Below are 19,003 nucleotides of genomic sequence, written 5' to 3' on the forward strand. Positions count from 1 at the left end.
ACACACACACACACACACACACACACACACACACACACACCATTCGCCGGTGTTGTCATTGCAGCCGCCGTGTTGAGTGTTTCAATATAAGCTGAGGTTTGTTCGGTAAAATTGATCCCATTTGCACTTGTGAAGTGGCTTATGTTGCAGCTGCACTGAATTATCTGGGAATTTTACGATAAAACATGCAATTAGCGCCAAAGATGAACTCTTGTAATGACAGTTGGTAATAATTTGATTTTGAGTGCAACTTTTTGGTATTCATTTGTAAATGGATTCACTTTATCTCGCCTGTCGGGCTTCTCACTTTCTCTCGCTTTTCCCCCCTCTTTTCTCTATAACCCCGATCTAACTAAATATTATTCGCTCTGTTTGAACGTTTTCAAATTTTATTTCAACATTTAAATGATTATGTCAACGCAACCGCGCACACCCCAAATATTTTTCAACAAATATCAGCATTTATTTGATAACATTGCGCAAAAATGAGAGAAATTTATGGTTTAGTTATAATATTTTTGTCAAGCTCTACCTCCATCTCTTTCATTCTCATTCATTATCATTCATGTAATCACAATTAAATTGCCAACAATCAGTGAACAATAACGGAATGATAACATTTTCCCGATTCGAAATAATGTAATCTCGCAATTTAAATGAAAATGAATAGAATTCCTTCTGCTTCGTGCATGCATCCATGATGTGATCGACTGTGTATGTATAACTGTAACTGTATACAATACATATGATGGTGCTTTTTCCTATGGAAAACTCTATTCCGAAAATAAACTTAATTTATTTTCCAAAAATGGATGTTATAAAAGTTTCATTTAGTTAAGCCATTTTCACATAAAGCCGGAGGAATTTTGCACACAACCAGCAATGCCATCAACGGTAGCAATTGCGCTTAAGCGCAAAAGAGTAGGACTATACATACACATATGCACATTGTGATGTGCAATCGAATCCATTGTTCAGAGTTGGTCACATAAACGAAGTGGTGGCTTTTTACTGGCTATATACTTGAAAATCAGAGAATGAATGACGACGAAAGGACAAAAGTCACTCAAAATCATATAAATTGATGAATGCTTAAGAGAACGATGGGATGCATGGCTAAGAAATGCGAATGAGCAGTAGAGAACATATTATTGGTCATTGAAATCCAAAAAAAATTGGTTCATTTTCTTTGTTCAATGATCAACAATATTATTTTTTTATTATTAAATGGGATAAGATACATTTACATATGTAGCTTTTGGGTAATATCGAAATGTTACATGAAAAACATGTTTGTGTGTTTTTTTAACCAAATTTTACATTCTAACCGATTATATGACCAAATGCCAACAAAATTCATGAAGAAAAACACTCTCACTTGCCACATGCAAAAATTTAAGGAAGAAATGAACAAACAAAATCAGTCAGGAGAGAAATTCGCAAAGGTCCTATTTAACAATTCAGATTTCGAGAGAGGAAAGCATATAAAATGACGAGAAAGAAGTCGACAGAATTTCATGAGCACCGTTCGTGTTTAATTCTGTTTGAATGTGAGTCTTTTTTTTGAAAGTTATACACGGGCCACAATATTTTCATAGCGGTAAGAGAGTATATTTTAGTGTGTTTGCACCACCGTGCACATACATAGTAACAGTAGTATAGTAAGCGCACATGTTCAACATTATATGCCACTCAATGCTGTATTTAATGTACACTTTGTGTGTTGTTTATGTTTGATTAAGTAATTACTACACTATTTTGCTTTCGTTCTGGTTCTCATTTCATCTCCAGTTTATCCATTTCATTTTTGTACGCATCTCCAAAATGTTCATTTGTCGCGCGTATTTTTCGGGAGAACCATTTTTGTTTTGTTAAAAGTATGCTTTTTGTTTTATCCAATTTTAATCTTATTAAATGAACGAATTGCTAAAATGTGTACAATCAGCGCTTGATACTGTATGTCTCATCAGAGCAATTCATGTTCGCTACTGAAAATGGAAAGGGCGAGCGCGCGCGAGAGAGAGAGGAAAATGCATATTTTGTGTACTTTAATGACATTTTGCCTCCCTCGTTCCCTCCATTAGCATCAAAAACTATATAATATGCATAAACAAATCGTTAACTCGTACACATTGGCAACGGCTAATGTCTCGCGCTCATTCGAATAAATTGGCCAAGTGGGGCAGAGTACGCATTAAAAGAGCTATAGCCCCATACTAAGGGCAGAAATCAAACGACAAATTTGTGTATTTGCCATTTATTCGTTTGTTTTCGACAGAGAGAAAAAAAATTCAATAAACAGAAATTAATAATCATCAGCATATTTTCGATATTTTTTTTAACATTTTGTATTTAATAATTAGTGCAATATTTCAATAGAAAATAAAAAAATATATATATTTAAATAATTACACTTTTTATAATCGTTCTGCATATGTTAACCGAATAAATTCGAAAGCTTCTAATTTAAATGTTTCCCCCAAGCGTTCGTAGCGTAATTCATTTTCACTTACATGCATTCATATTTAACGTTCTAACATGAAACGTATTTTCAAGTGTTAATTATACAATTCTCATTCTGAATGAAATATATGAATGAATGTGATACAAATCAACATCCTCTTTAACTCCACCTCTATCGTTTATCTAAGTTTTTGTATCTCCTGTTTCTAGCACTTTGTTTCTCATTTGTTCAACCTTCCTCTTTCAATCTCTTTCGCCTGATCTCTAACTGGTATATATTCCTCTATCTCAGTCAATATGTGTTGCATTGTATTGCTTTGTGAAAACTTTGTGCCCAAGTGGTGTTGTGTTATTTCAGCACATTATGAAATTGTCCAGAAAGTTAGCTGTGCAAAAAGTTAGGCGGAACAAGTTTTGCCATCGTCATTGTTGTTTTTTTTTTCTTCATCAAAATCATTTTGTTGGTTCGTTTTTGCATAAATTCAACTACCGGTAGCTGTAGACCATTTTAAAATGGTCTAATGACAAACAATACTTATTCTCTCTGGCTTGCTAGAAAAAACTTTCTCTCTTTCACATAATCTGTACGATAAGAAGCGGGAATAATGGGCTCCATAATGGTTTGTGTAGTTTTCAATCCAAATCCACGCACACATTTATACAAGAATTAATATGCGTTTCGACAGAATGAAAAAAATAATGTATATTTGTGTGTGTGACAACTGACAAGAAATATTTGCTTACGTGATATCAATAAAAACCACTATTACATTATAAGGAGAGGGTAACCAAGATGAATTTTCATTTTGTACCATTTGTAATATTGAACTTATGTTAAAACATCACATTTTGCTGAGTCAATGGAAAATCCATTTTTCAGCTTCAAACAACTATTTTCGATTTTCGCGTTTTTCTTCTTTCATTCCGCTTGCATCGGTTGGAACGAACTTTAAAATATAAAAAAAATCGCCATACATACAAGCTCATTTGAGCACACAATGCAAAAAAGACTATGAGAAAAAAAAACAAACGCCGAACGCACGCACAGCAAAAAAAAAACGCGAGAAACGAACAACAAATTTTAGGCTTTTAAGGATACTAAAGTTTAACATCATTCTTTCCCATTCCAAATTTACAACAACAACAAAATGGAAATTTTCTATCAATTTGTATTGTTTTCTTCTTACAGAATTTTTCAACTGAACACAAAACGTATGGAAACAAAACTACAGTCAACATTCCACATTGCGATGCTTGTCTAATGGAATTCGTGCTTTCGATGGATCTACCAGCCATACCGCGGTGGTTTCTTTTTTTTTCTCTCACTCGATCAGACATTCAACCACTCTCTTTTTAGTTCGTTTTATTTTTTTACGTTATCGCATGCATCGGAGATGAAAAAAAAACCATGTGAAATGTTTGCAATGTGTGCGCGAGCGCTAAAATCCGTTGATTTAGCTGAAAATAAATAGAATGTTTGTCGTATTTCATCTCGTGTCGAAATCAGCATCAACCGCATTATTCGCACCAGAGAAAAGTCAAAGACAGAGAGCGACAGTGAGTGAATGAACGAGACAGTGAGAACCGAAAAAAGTTTTATGAAAATCTATTTTATCGAATAAAGCTAGCGAATAAATATTGGACAAAAATTACTGTACACCTAACACGCAAACATTCACATTCTGTTTGCACCGTTATTCAGCAGTGCTGGCGCGCTTTTATCGTTTAGCGACACGCTTTGATCTCTCACACATACTGGCTTTTTATTCGTTTCGATTTTGGCACGAAAAAAACACATAATTATTGAATTCATGTGTAACATAGTATAAGTCCATTCGCAGCACATCGATCTTTTGGAGAATTTAACAACAACAAGAAAATGATGGAAAGAAAAACGAGTGACCAGATTAAAATGGTGATGAATTCGCACTTCGATTTTGATTGAAAAACTACTGAAGTGAGCGTGACATGTGAAATGAACGCGACAAACCTAATGCACATTTGCCATCAATGAATGGATCGTTCGATTATTATATTTGCTAGTGTGCAGAGCCCAAAGGAAAAAAACCAAACAAATTAATAAACATTCAAAATTAATGCATCAACAGGCAAACGAAACAAAACCAGCATATTGGATTCATAGAGTGCAACAAACAACATCGTTTTGATAGAATAAATAAATTGAAAAACACTCGAACCGAAATTCAAAGTCGACGAAGAAATTAAATGAAGATTCGCATCGACATGTAAGGTGCCACAAAAAAAGAAGTGAATGGAAAAAAGTTCCATCGAAATTCAGTGAAAAGTAATATAATTATTTCGCTAAAAAAGAATCTATAACGAAGAATAGTCTCGATAAAAAATACAGTTGAATTGAAATAGTGTGTGCGTGTAATATTTTTGTTGGTGTTTTCGTCGTCTCGCGACTTTTCACAATGTTTAGAAAAATCCAATTGATGTTATATGTTTTCATCCTAACGCTACTGATGGTGTTGCTGTCATCAATGCCAATGGCCGCAGCACAATTGGCCTGGTCATCGATAATTGTGGATTCAGAGAGTAAGTATTTTATGCTCATATAATAATAAAACCATATCAGGTTGAGAAAAAAATGTCTGAATATTCATATGTAATTTATGATTTGCGACCATATAGTGTAAACATTGGCGTGCAAAAATATATTCCATGGCATATTGCATATAGGCTTTATTTTGGCGGTGTTGGTCGTTACGATTTTCCTGTTTACTTTTCATGGTTTTTTTTTTCATTGCATTCAGCTTTTTATGTTCCGATATTTTTTTTTGTTATGTGTTTCAGCGCACAATACATTGTGAATCGTTTGCGCGATGCGACAAAATATTGCGCTTTAAATCTTTGTTTTAATTCATGTGTTTTTTTATCATCGATTCTGTTCTATTCTGTTCGTCAATTGAATTTCGAGGTAACTTTTTATCGTCACCGTTGTTGTTGTAATTGTCCTTCAAATTGTGTTGATAATATTTGCTGCGCATCTTTTTCGCTATACAGTTACGTTGAGATGATATATTTATTGGATTTTTTTTCGAGTTATTTTATTGTTAGCAAATTATGATATTTTTCAGGGGATATCTCAAACCAGACACTGTTTTTCAGAGTAATATATGCGAGGAGGAGCGCTCAAAATAGCCAACAGTTTAAAAAATAATTGTGCTCTACATCAGAGAATTTCATACAAATTTTTCAATTCCACTCATGAATTGATCACATACTGTGAATTTTGTTTTCGATTCTTGAAACTGTCAACGAAAAAGATCAAATAACATCTATTGGAAACCAGATAATTTCCCCCAGGATAATTTTTTTAACGGTTGTGGACGGTGTATTGATAATAAAGCATAGAGTGGTCGATTCTTCAACAAAAATGTTCATTTCATGATTGCCTCTGCTTAAAACGTGTCACATTATATACGGGCCATAAAAATCACCCACTCTAACGTATTGTGTGTAAAACTCATCATCATAGACACCACTCAGGATACGAAAAAAAAATACGCTCACGTAAAAGTAAACAGAAAATCATCGACAACAAAAATTGCAATACTGGCATTATTTATAATTAAATTGAGAGTATCCGCGATGAGAGCGCGTGAGCGAGAGAGAGAGAGAAATACACCGAGGAAATATTGACTGGCGTGAATGATTCTCATGGCATCATTTAAAATTGCGTACAAAATGTATGTGCAGAGTACATAGATGCATAACGAAAAATGCATATGCAATTTCAGCTCGATTGGCATTGATTCATTAGCCCGGTTAACAGTTTCAAGATATACATATATATTTATTCAGATTCAGTGATCCATTTTCATCATTGTATGATATTTTGTATTGTTTGAAGCATATCTCATCAGCATCAATTTGCGTTCCAGTAATCCTTTTGTAGCACATTGTTTTATTGATGGCTGTTTGCCATTTTTACATTTAATGAGAGCATACTTGTTCCGCTTGCATGAAGTATGTACAATTTTGTTAAAGAATATAATTGAGTATATCATTTCAATGACTGCCTATCAATTATGGTTTTCTCATTGCAATTAAAAATGTAAATCTCAATCGCATATATGCTGCTGTCAGAAAGAGATCCGTTTGCCCTGAAAAATAAAACATTTAACCGAGAGATGTTTTTTTTTGTTGTTGTGCCGGTAAGGCGAAGAATCATGATGTAAATATTCTATCTATCGTACGTTTGTGTATTATTTGGCCGGTCTTATTGGGAACATTTTTCAATCATGCACAATTGATATTAAGCCGAATATCATCCTAATTTTGCCTCATTTCCATTCAGAAGTGCACTTTTCGAGCAAGAGAAAAACAACCGAACTAAACATTCAAAAACCATGTCTAAACAAAGTGGAAAAAGAGAATTTCTTTTCATTTTCTTTTTACATTATTCAATGCAATTGTAAGATTATATTTATCGCAAAGTGCACACACATGCACACACATAAAGGCAACATCGTTTAGCCAAACAATCCAAACATACAGCAATTCATTGTCAGAAATGAATGTTGCATGGAAACAGTGAGATCGAGAACGAGCGAGAGAATAGTGTGTGGCCCATTGGTGGCGCGCATTCATGAAACACGACTCAGGCTCATGTAAAATCCAACACACAATTCCAAGCTAAATAATTGATGTGGTTATTTATCATTTATTCAGCTTCTTCCTCTGCATCATCTTTTTTTCCTTCATTTCTTCTGTGCATCTCTCTCATTTCTCGCTCTCTGTCTCTTTCAAATTCACCATTTCCCATCTCATTCATTGCATTCCATTCTATTTGATTTGATTGTGTGTGCTTGAGACTGGCTGGTTGAATGGGTCGTTTGCTTGCATGCTTGCTTATTTAGCTGGATGATGCCCTTTCCGTCACATAGGACATGTGCACTTTCATCCTTGCCAAAACATAAATGTAGCCATTTTAGTGTGTAACAGTCTGTCGGATCTAATCTCTTCAACATAGTTCACATTTTACGCTTTTTGCGGTTTAAAACTGAGACATGTCTGTCTCTCTTCTCTCAATTTTTCGATTGTAGCTTTATGCGTTTTGCCATCTTTGTCATGCTCATTCATTCAACCATTCAGCATTCAGTACAACTGCAACGAATGTCATTCAACATATATGCAAACACATTTACTTATCCCATATGGTATTGTATCTCATCTAAGCATGATGTTAAAAGTTTGTACGTTCATTCTAAACGATATGCGAGTGTGTTTGCGGTTTTTATGTATGTGTATTTTGAGGCGATTGCATCAAATTCATAATGCATAATGAAAACATTGACAAATTGAAATAGCCATAGTCAAGTTTCATGCTCTTTCACATTTCAATTGCGTCTTTTTACCCTCTACTTCATGTACAATTATTTGCTCTCATTTCCTTCTGCTTCATCAATCCGATTTGATTTTTGAGGTTGAATCCATTAATAGATGGTGTGACTTATTTGTATTATCTGAATATTTCAATTGCTTAAAAACAACTAATACTTAAATGTATATGTGTTCGATTGATGAGGGTAGCAAATATTCCAAGAGCGCAATTTTCATGATATACAAACACATACCACAAAAAAAACCTCATAAAAAATTATTTATAAACAAAAACACACACCCACACACTCGACGTCATAAACATTTCTGTCACGAACAAAAATGCTCCAAACCATATTCTTACCAATATACTAATTAACCAGTATATGAGTCAATGCATCGAAAATAATAATCAATTATGCCTCAATACACACAATCTCATTAGCGATACATTATGATTTAATAATAACCGAAACTATTAATTGACTGAAGTATTAAATGCATGTTTACCTGAAATATTAGCGTTTTATTTACTCGTTAACCAATTCATATCGTAATGCTGCAAGTTGTGATGGAATCAATATTTGCATTGGAAGTCTAAGTTACTCTACTCCAAATGAAATGTATGTGGCAGTAAATACGATGATGGTGAGTGAGAGTTCATCGGCTCTTATTTTTCTTCTCTTGAAATGGTATTGCGTTTGGGGGTAGAGATGAGTGTGATTCATTTAACGATGCATCCACATTTAGTATTGCATCGGGCACACGATGCACACATTTACATGTTTGCTTGATGATTTCCTTTGAAATTATGATATGATGCAGTTTGCCTTCATTTCGATTAATGTTTATTTTATTTAGCGAGAGAAAACAAACAACAAGCATACCATGAACAATTGATGATAATGGCCATTGGCATGCTGGAAACAAGAGAGAAGATGAGAGTGATAGCAAACCTCCGGTTAAAAAAAAACAACAACAAAACAACAAACACACTATCAATGGTGATGGCAAACAAAATTATAAGGACGATAGAGAGTCACTTACTACTATATCTCACTGCTTCTCTCATTCTATCTCTCATCTTCTTTTTCTCGTTAGCTAAATAAAGTCTGAACCATGAATTGTACAATACATTTGAACAATGTTACTCATCCGAAATTCATTAGCTTCGCTTTTTTTGCACTTGCATAAACGAAGAGCAAAAAAAATCCAATGAAATATGAACTGAATTGAAGACGTTTAAGCGAAAAATAATCTGAATGAAATACGTTGAGTTAAAATTCATTAAATTCCATAAGGCAATGAAGAGTGCAAGAAATAAACAATGAAAAAATCATTTATTTGTTTTACAAATTCATTATGTTTTGTTCTTTTTTTTTTTAAGAAAATATTCCGATTTTTTCTGATTGTTTTCTATTTAGACAATTATCTATTTGGATTGTTTGCATGCGAAAAATCTCAATCTTGATTAGATATTCAAATATAAGAAGTCGCAGATTTTGCACGAATTAATCCTTATTCATGCTAAACACATTTTTCTGATTAAATTAATCGTAATTGTATTTATGACGTCATGATTCTACAAAGTGAAACCAATTTATGCCAAGTGAAGTGCTGTATGTATGTGTGTATTGGTGCGTTGATGTGTTTTCTTTCATCTCTAAGTAGATATGACGCCGACCGTACCGACCGTCACATTTCGTTTAGTGCAAACGCACATTAGAAACGCTATCGCCTAATGTGTTTTTATTTTCCAATGGATGGGTTTTGCTTTCAAGCGTTTGCCTGAATGGTTCAGAAAACGAAAAGAAACTATTGAATCAGTGGACTTCTCTAGAGTGCTCGCGAGTAAAGAAAAAGAGATTTAGCAAGTTTAAAAAACACAGGAAAAGAGAGTAAGAGAAAGAGAAAAAATAATGCAAAAGAAATATGTTGAATTTGATTGCACAAGCGCTTGCTGCTTAATTTACGAGTGCTTGGAGTGTAGGGTAGCAACCAGTTCAGATCACACAGAGAGTTAAAATTATTCATTTAATACGTTTCCGGCATTGAATTACTTAAGATCAACAATTTAAAATAGCATATACACAAACATCTCAATGCAGATGGCATATAAATACACAAAAGCTCTCGCGTCGTCATCATCATCAGCGTTGTCGTCGACTACGATGTTGAAATGAAAGCTATGTACAAATAAATGAGTTGAAGAAGAAGTGAAAAAACATTTTGAGAAAAACAAAATGAAAGTGGAAGAAAAACAAACAGGCACGACGACGAGAAGAAAAAAAAAATGAACAGAAGAAAAGAAGCCGGGAAGAAAACGCTCTCTCGATTGCCATCAGTGCATTTGATTGCGAGTGAAATATTTTTCATTCAAAATTCTGTACGTTCCTTCATTCATTCGCTCCTTCACTCGTCACCTTTCATCACATTCACGGTGAGCGTTTTGTCGTAGCGCCACTTTTTGATTTATTCAAAAAGCAAAGAGGAAAAATGTGTACACCGAAAAAAAAATTGTAGCCATCGTGTGAATATATGTACTCCTTTCCGATCTTTCGCCTCATGCGCTCAAGTTGAGAAAACTCTTTCTTTTCTCTCTCTCTCTCTCTCTCTCTCTCTCTCTCTCTCTCTCTGCTTTTTTCTTTCAGTTTGCATTTTCAAGTATCAAGTATATTTAGGTCTTCTTTTCGACAACTCAGTAACACAATTTCACGTTAATCTTTTATCATGAAAAGAAAAAAAAAACAACAACAAAAAATGAGATGATGAAAGAGTAGCGTTGAGCACGAGAGACAGAGAGAGGGGGGAGATAATGTACGGAAAATACATGTAAAACAAATACGACCTAACCGAAATGTGTGCATCGAAATTGAAAGAAAGTTGTTGCAAATGGAAAACTAAATTCAATATGGTTTCCGATGCCGTCAACCATCACAGGTTCCGAAGGATTTGAAGAGCGATAGAGAGAGAGAGAGAGAGAGAGAGAGAGGAAAACATCGAGAGTCGAAAACACACGGATGCTTTTCAATATTGGCATAAAAGTTTTCTGTTGTTATTTTGTGTATACGCGCTGCTGTGGTGGCTCCTTTGTTCTCAATTTGTGGTGCGGTAAATCGACTGTACATTGTGTGAGAATTTCGTAAATCTATATACATCCAAATTGAATGTTTCGTATTGTTCGTCCTGATTGCCATTTATTTGTTGACTTCAATGATGAAGATTGAAGTATGCTGTCGGCAATGTCATTTTCATTTTTCACTAAAAAAACTTAAAATCTAATTGATTTAGTTGTTGTGCTGTTGATTGCTTTCGTTTGCATTTTAATTTTCTTTCATCCATTTGTTTCAACTAAATTTAAATTTGAAAAAAAAAATGTCTCGAATAATTTCTTTTCCATCTGACATACATACTTATAAATTGATATGAAATCAAAGCAAATATTGCATTAATTATAGTATTTTTGTATTTAGGTCAAACAAAATTGGCAACCATTTTTTTTTTAATCATTTATGTGATAAATTTGATCAATTCAATTTTCAGTGCAATCCATTTGACAGAAACTTTTTACTTAATTTATTAAAAAAGTTTTTAGCATATATTTGCTATACGTGAAACGAATAAATTACATTTTGGTCGAAAAATCAAGAGCAATAAGTCTCTCGTTATGTTACACAAACACACACATTAATTCAGATTTCAACATAAAATAACCAATTATATGAAAGCCATTTGAAATGCTTAAACGGCAATTATTCAATAATTTCTCTCAATTGGCAATAAAACCAATATAAATCTGGACTCAATTGGGAAAAATTAAAGATTTATTTTTCGAGCGTATGTATGAGAATTGCTCCACATCTTGATTTCATTCAATAATGAAATGAACTATATTTTTTAATTGAAATAACGTTCGAAACATTGTCAAGTGGCTGTGGTTCATTCCGTATGAAAAGAGATCGGGGACATGTTCAAATTCAAAAAGTTTTGAAAAACCAATTAATTTTGCATGAAAGTTTTGCGCACATTGTTCACAAAATGTATACCGATCGAATGAAAAACCCACCAATCGACCTGGTAATTCACATTCACTAGCATGGCCAATGGCCATTATTCAACGTTTAAAATTCTCAATACTCTATTGTTTAAAGTTTTAAATATTGAAATTCAATTTGACAAAAATCGTTCAGTTTCCATTCACTTTTTCTTCATTTATTAATTGCCAACCGTATCCATACGGAAATTAAATTCACTGACGACAATACCAGAAATCTGGTCAGATTTTTTTTCTTCACAAATATTTCTGAATCTGTGAATTCAATGAAATTGTTACATATTTCTCTTGCTGTTCATATGGATGTGATAATTTGGCGTAGAAATTACAAAATTGGTAGATATCAAATTTATAAACAATAATCTTTTTATTTTGTTATCTTTTTTTGTTAATAGATTTTTTCCACTTCATCTCACTAATAGATATTTAGTTTATGAAGCACATTGCTTTGACAAGCTTTTCAAGCTAATGAACTTGTCATTCGGCTGGCCGTGTCATTTTATTAAAAACAACATTTGGCCGAATAATCAGGCGAAAATATTGCGATGTAGAAAAGCATATGCATTAATATTAAACATGAATTTTTGCGTTAAAATCATTAAATGCGTTAAGTATACATATTTCATTTTGTAATATTAAATATGTTGAAAGCGTGTGGAACACACAAATAGTAAAAGTGCTGTGATGCCTCATGAATGTTTAATATTTAATGCGTGTTGCGTTAAAATGGATATTCTAGCCCACATATATACACTTTTGTTTTTATGTGAAATGGTGCTGGAAAATTGGCACGCTGAGAGAAGTGAAACAGGGGCGACCGAAATTTGTTTTAACATCAAATATGGTTCGTTCATTTCACTCGAGATTCCGAGCAATTTTATTTCGTAAATGCGTCTATATTCTGACAGAGATAATTCGGCCCGTTTTTCCCCACAATGACACATAGAGCATCAATGACCTTGATTATAATTAGAGTGTCTTGCATCATCCTTTTTCAACGAAATTGACACACATTCGTTCAACACCATTACAAACACATTTTATAACCCTCTCTCGTTGTTTCATTCTCGATCTCTCTATTTCTTTACGTGTATAATATATAAATCATGTTAGTGCAGGCCAACTCATCACAGTCCACACTCGGGCCCGTTCATATAATGAACACCTTTAAATGTTGCCGCTGACTGTGCGTCGATTCAAGGGGGGAACGAAAATGCACAATAAACACTCGGAAAAACACTTAAAAACAAAAGCCAAATAGAAATAATAATTTATGCCATTTAAAAGCTGGAAGCGTGCAAGTTTTCCGAGTTTTTATTAATAATTTAAGCAGCACTTACAAGAAAAACAAGCCCAACATACTTAGTGTATATATCATTTTGTTTTCCTTTCCTCCCGTCACTCATACATACGTGTGTATGTGTGGGTGTGCGCTTCCATCGTTGTTGTTCTTGTTGTTCTTCGCACTATGCACGCACTGATTTCGTCGGACCATGCATGATTTATAAAAGGGACATAAAATCCATTGAAATTTCGTTTGTGCGTTCCATCCATTTGTCCATTTTAAATTCCAAAATGTCACTTCTCCATGCAATATCAGCAAAAGCAGCTTGAATGACAGCAACACTGTTATGCTGTGTGGCAGAGTGAACAAAATACAAAGTCGAAATTTTGTATTTGTCGAAAATTGCTAATTTTTCACTCTCTTGTTTGTCGTCTTGAATTCCATTTTGCTACATAAACTGGTGCAAACGGCCAGAATTTTGGCATTCTCTGCTCTCTTAATTACACCAAATAACAAAGACAATTTTGGGGTCATTCAATGGCTCCGGTGTTTGTATGCATGGTATTGTTTCGCATATTTTTCAGTAGAAAATGCAGCATTGTCGTCTCTTGCCACAATCGTTACGAACCAATACATTGGAACTACTCTGGTTTTTGTATTCTCATTTTTTTTTTGCTTTGTTTCCTTCAGTTGCATATTACTTTTAACAACAACCAAGATTTTTCGTCGTACAATGAAATAATTCTTGAATCCCTTTTTTTCATTTTTATGTCTGTTGTATAATGGAAGCCAACGATACATTGAAATGTTAGAAAATTTTATTCACCCACGAAAAGAAAGAAAGAGAGAGAAGGAAAAAAAAATCAGCGAATCGAGTTTGTAATACCGTTAGGCGGATAACCAACATCACGTGCTTCAAGTAGTGAATCCGATATGAAAATTTAAATTTCAAATTAGCAAATGGTTTTTCCTATTCAGTTCATTGTTCTGAATTTTTGGAACAAAACTCTCGCTCTCTCTCTGACTCATCCATTCCGTGTTCAGTCGGTGCGCTCTCTTCTTCCGCATTCACATCCTTCATCCAGTCTTCGCATATTTTGTACTTGTGTTTTCGTCAGACATTAGGTTCGAGCTATGCATATAGCGGCTGCTATTTTATAGGTGCTATTCATAGGCGCTATTTGATTCGTGTGCTGTATGTAAAACCGAGTAGGAATATCATAGCCTACTATTCTTTTGTACATTTTAATGTGAGTACGAGAGAGATGTAGAAAATAACGCACAATATGCATAAATACATTAAAACGAGATCAATAGCGCCTATGAATAGCGGCTATGAAATAGCAGCCGCTATATCCATAGCTCAAACCTAATGTCTGGTTTTCGTTGTAGTACGTTCTTTTTTTGGATTTGCTTGCAATTTTTTTCTCTCCATTTTTCTTTATTCAAATGTGTATATCTCGCTCGGTGTTTTGGCGGAAGCGCAGTACAGCTTTGATGAAAAACATTACGCTAATTTCCGACCATGTTTCTATTGGTGTTTACGATTGCCGTGCGGTTCTTTGCAATCAAAAAACAAGAATACGATGCCAAATTATTTGGAAAAAAAACCACCCACTTGAAACTAATGTAAAACACTGAGATAATAAAAAAAGGAGAGCGTGAGAGAGAGAGAAAACTGAACGGAACAGAATGGAAAAATGCCTGTAGCCATCAACCTGAATGTTTATTGAAGACACATACACATATACCCAAATCGACCGACAAAAAATAATTGCAAACACGAGCGGAACGCACAAAATTTGTGCATACATTTCATGGCATTGTATTTTTAATGGGGGTTTTGTATTTTGTGCTAATTTTATTTTGCTTTTTCGGGGCTGCATTTTTTCCGAATAGAAGATTTTTGGTTGACGTAATCGGTCGGGCATTTTTTTTTGTAAAACAATAACCACAATAAAAAAAATGAAACAACAAAGAGTAATTATGCGGCATGACTGTGGGCAACTTGAACCCAAAACTAAAATGTTCACTTTATCGCATACAATGAGACCTCATTCGTTCACTCACTCAATTATAAATATGTTGGCAGATCGTTAGTAAAGTGGTAGCTTTTGCCATCTAATTGGTGTTTGTTGTGTGAGTGTGAGTGTGTGATACACCCCAACTTCTTGTTATTCACATAGTACACTAGATCACAATAATGATAGCTATACAGAGTGTAGAAGATTGATGATGAAGCGACAACATTAACACCAAAGCATGTATTTAAAATTAACCCTTTTCGCCGAATTAGCTAACAAAATATTTATATGCAATTCTATATTGGAAATTGTTAGGTACACACATAAACACACTATGTTCGATAAGACATGAGATTTACACTTTCTCTAACACCTTCATTATATGCACACACCGAACACAATTCAGCCATTCAACCGGCAAAAATGTTGTTTGCACACACTATACACCGTCGTCGTCGTCTTTTTTGAGCTGTCCATTGCTAAAACTGGTTTTGGCTGCGAGAATCACATTAAATAAGAGTAATACTGTTGATTTTCGCTTGTATTTTTAAAGAGAATGTTAAGCAATTCAGCGATGGTTCACCTTCACAATATGATAGAAATGAAGTGAGCTTCAAATTTTGTTAAATGTTGTGTATGAATGACATTTAATACGAGCAATGTGATAAGCGAACAACATCTTTTTGTATGGTATTGTCTGCATGTGTGTTTGTGAGGTGAAAACTTGAATTAAACATGAGCATGAGTGCATGAATCATTCTGGATGGAATAAAATATCATACAAAGTCGATGTAATTAATGAAATTCAGTGAAAACAATTTATCAAGAATATATATGTCATCATCGTTCAATCGTTGATTAAAAGTAATTCACCTCCGAACAATTGAAATCAAAATGAGTGTTCGCGCGCGCCTCTTCTTGCCTCAATCTATGTATGTTGCCATTCTGCTCGTCGAGCACATTTATTAATAAGACGAAAGAAGGAAAAAAGGAAATAGGACCGAGTTGTAAGTCGTGCGGTTTCTTTTCCAATTGCCAGTGTCAATGAAGTGAACGGAAATGTTTAATGAAATCTCACCATTGAATTGGGAACACAAAATGCAAAAGAGTGAGCAAGTATTATTTGCGAAACAGAGAAAGAGCATACAACAGCACACAATATGGACGATATTTGCTGTAAATAAATACCATAGATTTAGAAACAATTCACCCGGAATAACGATTATGTTTGATTCAAGGCAAGGTGTGCGTGATTTTTTTCATTTCTTTTATTATACATGTTTCTCGCGCCTTTTTATACTACACTTGCGATAAACATTGCGAAACCACAAACGTCGACAAGAAAAATCGGAAACGAGTAAATGAAACAAAAAAATGCGGGGGAAAGAAGTAAAAAAATTTAATTGGTAATAAAAGAATGTGAATCATTTCGGTTTTAAACAATTGCGTATTTGCACGCAATCAACTCATGGGTGCGCGCTCGTTTGATCGCAACCTAGCTAGCTAAATGAAAACGTTTTATTTTACTCAGGCAGATAGAGATATAGAGAGAGAAAGAGAGAGAGAGAAAAAGAGCGCGCGAATAATAAAGAATATAGAAAGTAAATGAACACCAATCACGGCAGCCAATGTCAGCACCTCATAATCACAGCTAATGAAAAAGATTCTATCATAGAGTTTGAGAACTTTTATTGCTCTCTGGTCGACATCCGGTTGTAAGACCTTTTATTTTCTTCTTTATTTCTCGTCTTCTTCTTCTTTTCTATCAGCTCTCTACCATCACCGCCTGGAATCATCCAGACCATGTGAATGGTGTTGTTTTATATTAAACAAAGTAACACGGGGTATATACGATTGGGTGTGAAAATGAAATGAAAATTAAGTTTTCGATGTTAAATGCGATGATAACGATATGGCAATGGTAAAGAAATTGGAAATGCATCCGACTTCATGTATATGTTTCACGTATGTGAAAAAAGAATATATAATACGAACCCAAAATGAAACTAATCATAGAATAAATTCGGTGGCCAAAAGCATTGCAATGTGTAAACTGTTAGTATTTGTTTTACACACACTCACACACAGAGAGAGAGAGGGGGGGAGGTAGAAAGAGAGCACACCAACCATGAAAATGATATCGAAAATCTATTTTGTTACGAACGTGCCGATTGCCAGATATGAATGAAGGCAATAAAACTAATGACGATGATTGCCCATAATGAAGATTATCACGAATTAAATCCTATATGAAAAGCGTCGAATTCACCCACAGCGAACCATTCGCATCGAATATATTTATTGGCAGAGCACAGAAATGATAGCAAGTAACGATGGCATCTACGATGATAAAGTTGGCGATGGTAGCGCTGGCATCACATAATCGCTTCATTGGAATTATGAATTCGGGGCGCTGAAGCCAATCTGAAATCACATTCATAAAAATAAATTATTGTATTGATCATAAAAGTTAATTTTTTCGAATTGCATTTATTTTCGCTGTCTTTACAGCGACAGAGGAATATCGAGAGATGGGCAAAGTCAATATGATTGTATTGTGACGTCACATATCTTACAGAAAAACGCCATCTGTGTAAAACAGGCTTACTACAATGTAAAAGTATAGCGGGGGGGGAGGAGATGAAGAAGAAGGAGAAACAGATATACGTTTGACTTACATTGTAGTCAGCGCGTTTTACGTAGATGGTGTTATAAGTAGATGTCCAAATTGCGCTTTCCCTTTGAGAAATATAGAAAAGGACGCGGAGTTTCTCTATATTCATATTGTTTGTAGAATTCATGGACACGTTGAGCGTTCTTAACTTAATGCATATTCAGATTGGTTTGAATTCATTTAAATTGTCGATTAATTGTTCAACGTTTATGTTATGTAGATGCATTGTTTTCGCAACGTAAATGAAAAAAGAAAACTTTAGCACGTAATTTTATAGAAAATGAAGAAAAACTCGTTAAGAAATCAAAAGGATAATGCTAACAATGACCTGAAAGGAATTTCGTTGGAAAAAAAAACAAGATTCAGACATGTGAGTGATGAAAATGTGTATTTTCGCATTTTCCCTATTAATGTAGGAGATCTACATGTAAACATTGTGCAAATTCATTATTCATCTGAAGAATTTAGTGATTTGGATATTCTTTAATGGGAAATTGGCGAACGGAAGCAATGGATTCAATTTCTTAAATGATTTATCGTACATGGCAACGGTATTAAATTCGATAAGCGCGAGATAAACGATTGAATATGAATGGTATACGTGTGACATGTACGTGTAAGACGTGTAATTGATACCTTTTTTAAGCGAAATGTGACAAAGCGTTGAACAATGGATATAACCAGATCTTATGTAAATCCATTTTACGCTACGAGGGTTGCTCCATAATTTTTTTTAAAAACATATATAACACAGTTGTTTTTTGTCGAAAATGGTTTTATTGTTTTTCAAAATATTCCCCGAGATGATCGATACACTTTTGCATTCGATGAAACCATTTGTCATAGCATTCGTGCCACTCCGAAACTGATATCTCCAAAACGTGTGTTTTGAACGCTTCAACTGCTTCTTCTGGTGTCGAAAATCGTTGACCACGTAGTTTTTTCTTCACGCTTGGGAACAAAAAAAAGTCATTGGGTGCCAGGTCAGGACTGTACGGTGGATGACCCATCAGTTCGATGTTTTGACCGGTCAAAAATCGAGTAGTTTGAAAAGATGTGTGAGAGCTCGCATTATCGTGATGAAGAATTATTTTGCGACGGTGGTTGTTTTTTCTTATTTCACCAAACACTTCGGGCAAACAAATGGTGGTATA

At 34.3% G+C, this 19,003-nt stretch overlaps 1 protein-coding gene across 3 annotated transcripts in view; it reads left to right on the top strand.

The window, feature by feature from the left end:
• The window catches only part of LOC116352170, an 82,988-nt gene that overhangs the window by 40,006 nt on the left and 23,979 nt on the right, over positions 1–19,003 (top strand). For 2 of the 3 annotated variants that reach the window (XM_031784559.1, XM_031784560.1), the window contains exon 2: positions 3,653–5,022. In XM_031784559.1, the coding sequence (XP_031640419.1) occupies positions 4,899–5,022 (124 nt within the window). In that variant the 5' untranslated portion in view covers positions 3,653–4,898. Of the gene's footprint in view, positions 1–1,515; positions 1,601–3,652; positions 5,023–19,003 lie in introns of those variants that run through there. The other variant, XM_031784561.1, reaches the window with a different exon arrangement.

This window comes from Contarinia nasturtii, unplaced genomic scaffold (assembly GCF_009176525.2).
Source record: "Contarinia nasturtii isolate CC-2019 unplaced genomic scaffold, AAFC_CNas_1.1 Cnas_scaffold_187, whole genome shotgun sequence".
Classification (NCBI taxonomy): Eukaryota; Metazoa; Arthropoda; class Insecta; order Diptera; family Cecidomyiidae; genus Contarinia; species Contarinia nasturtii.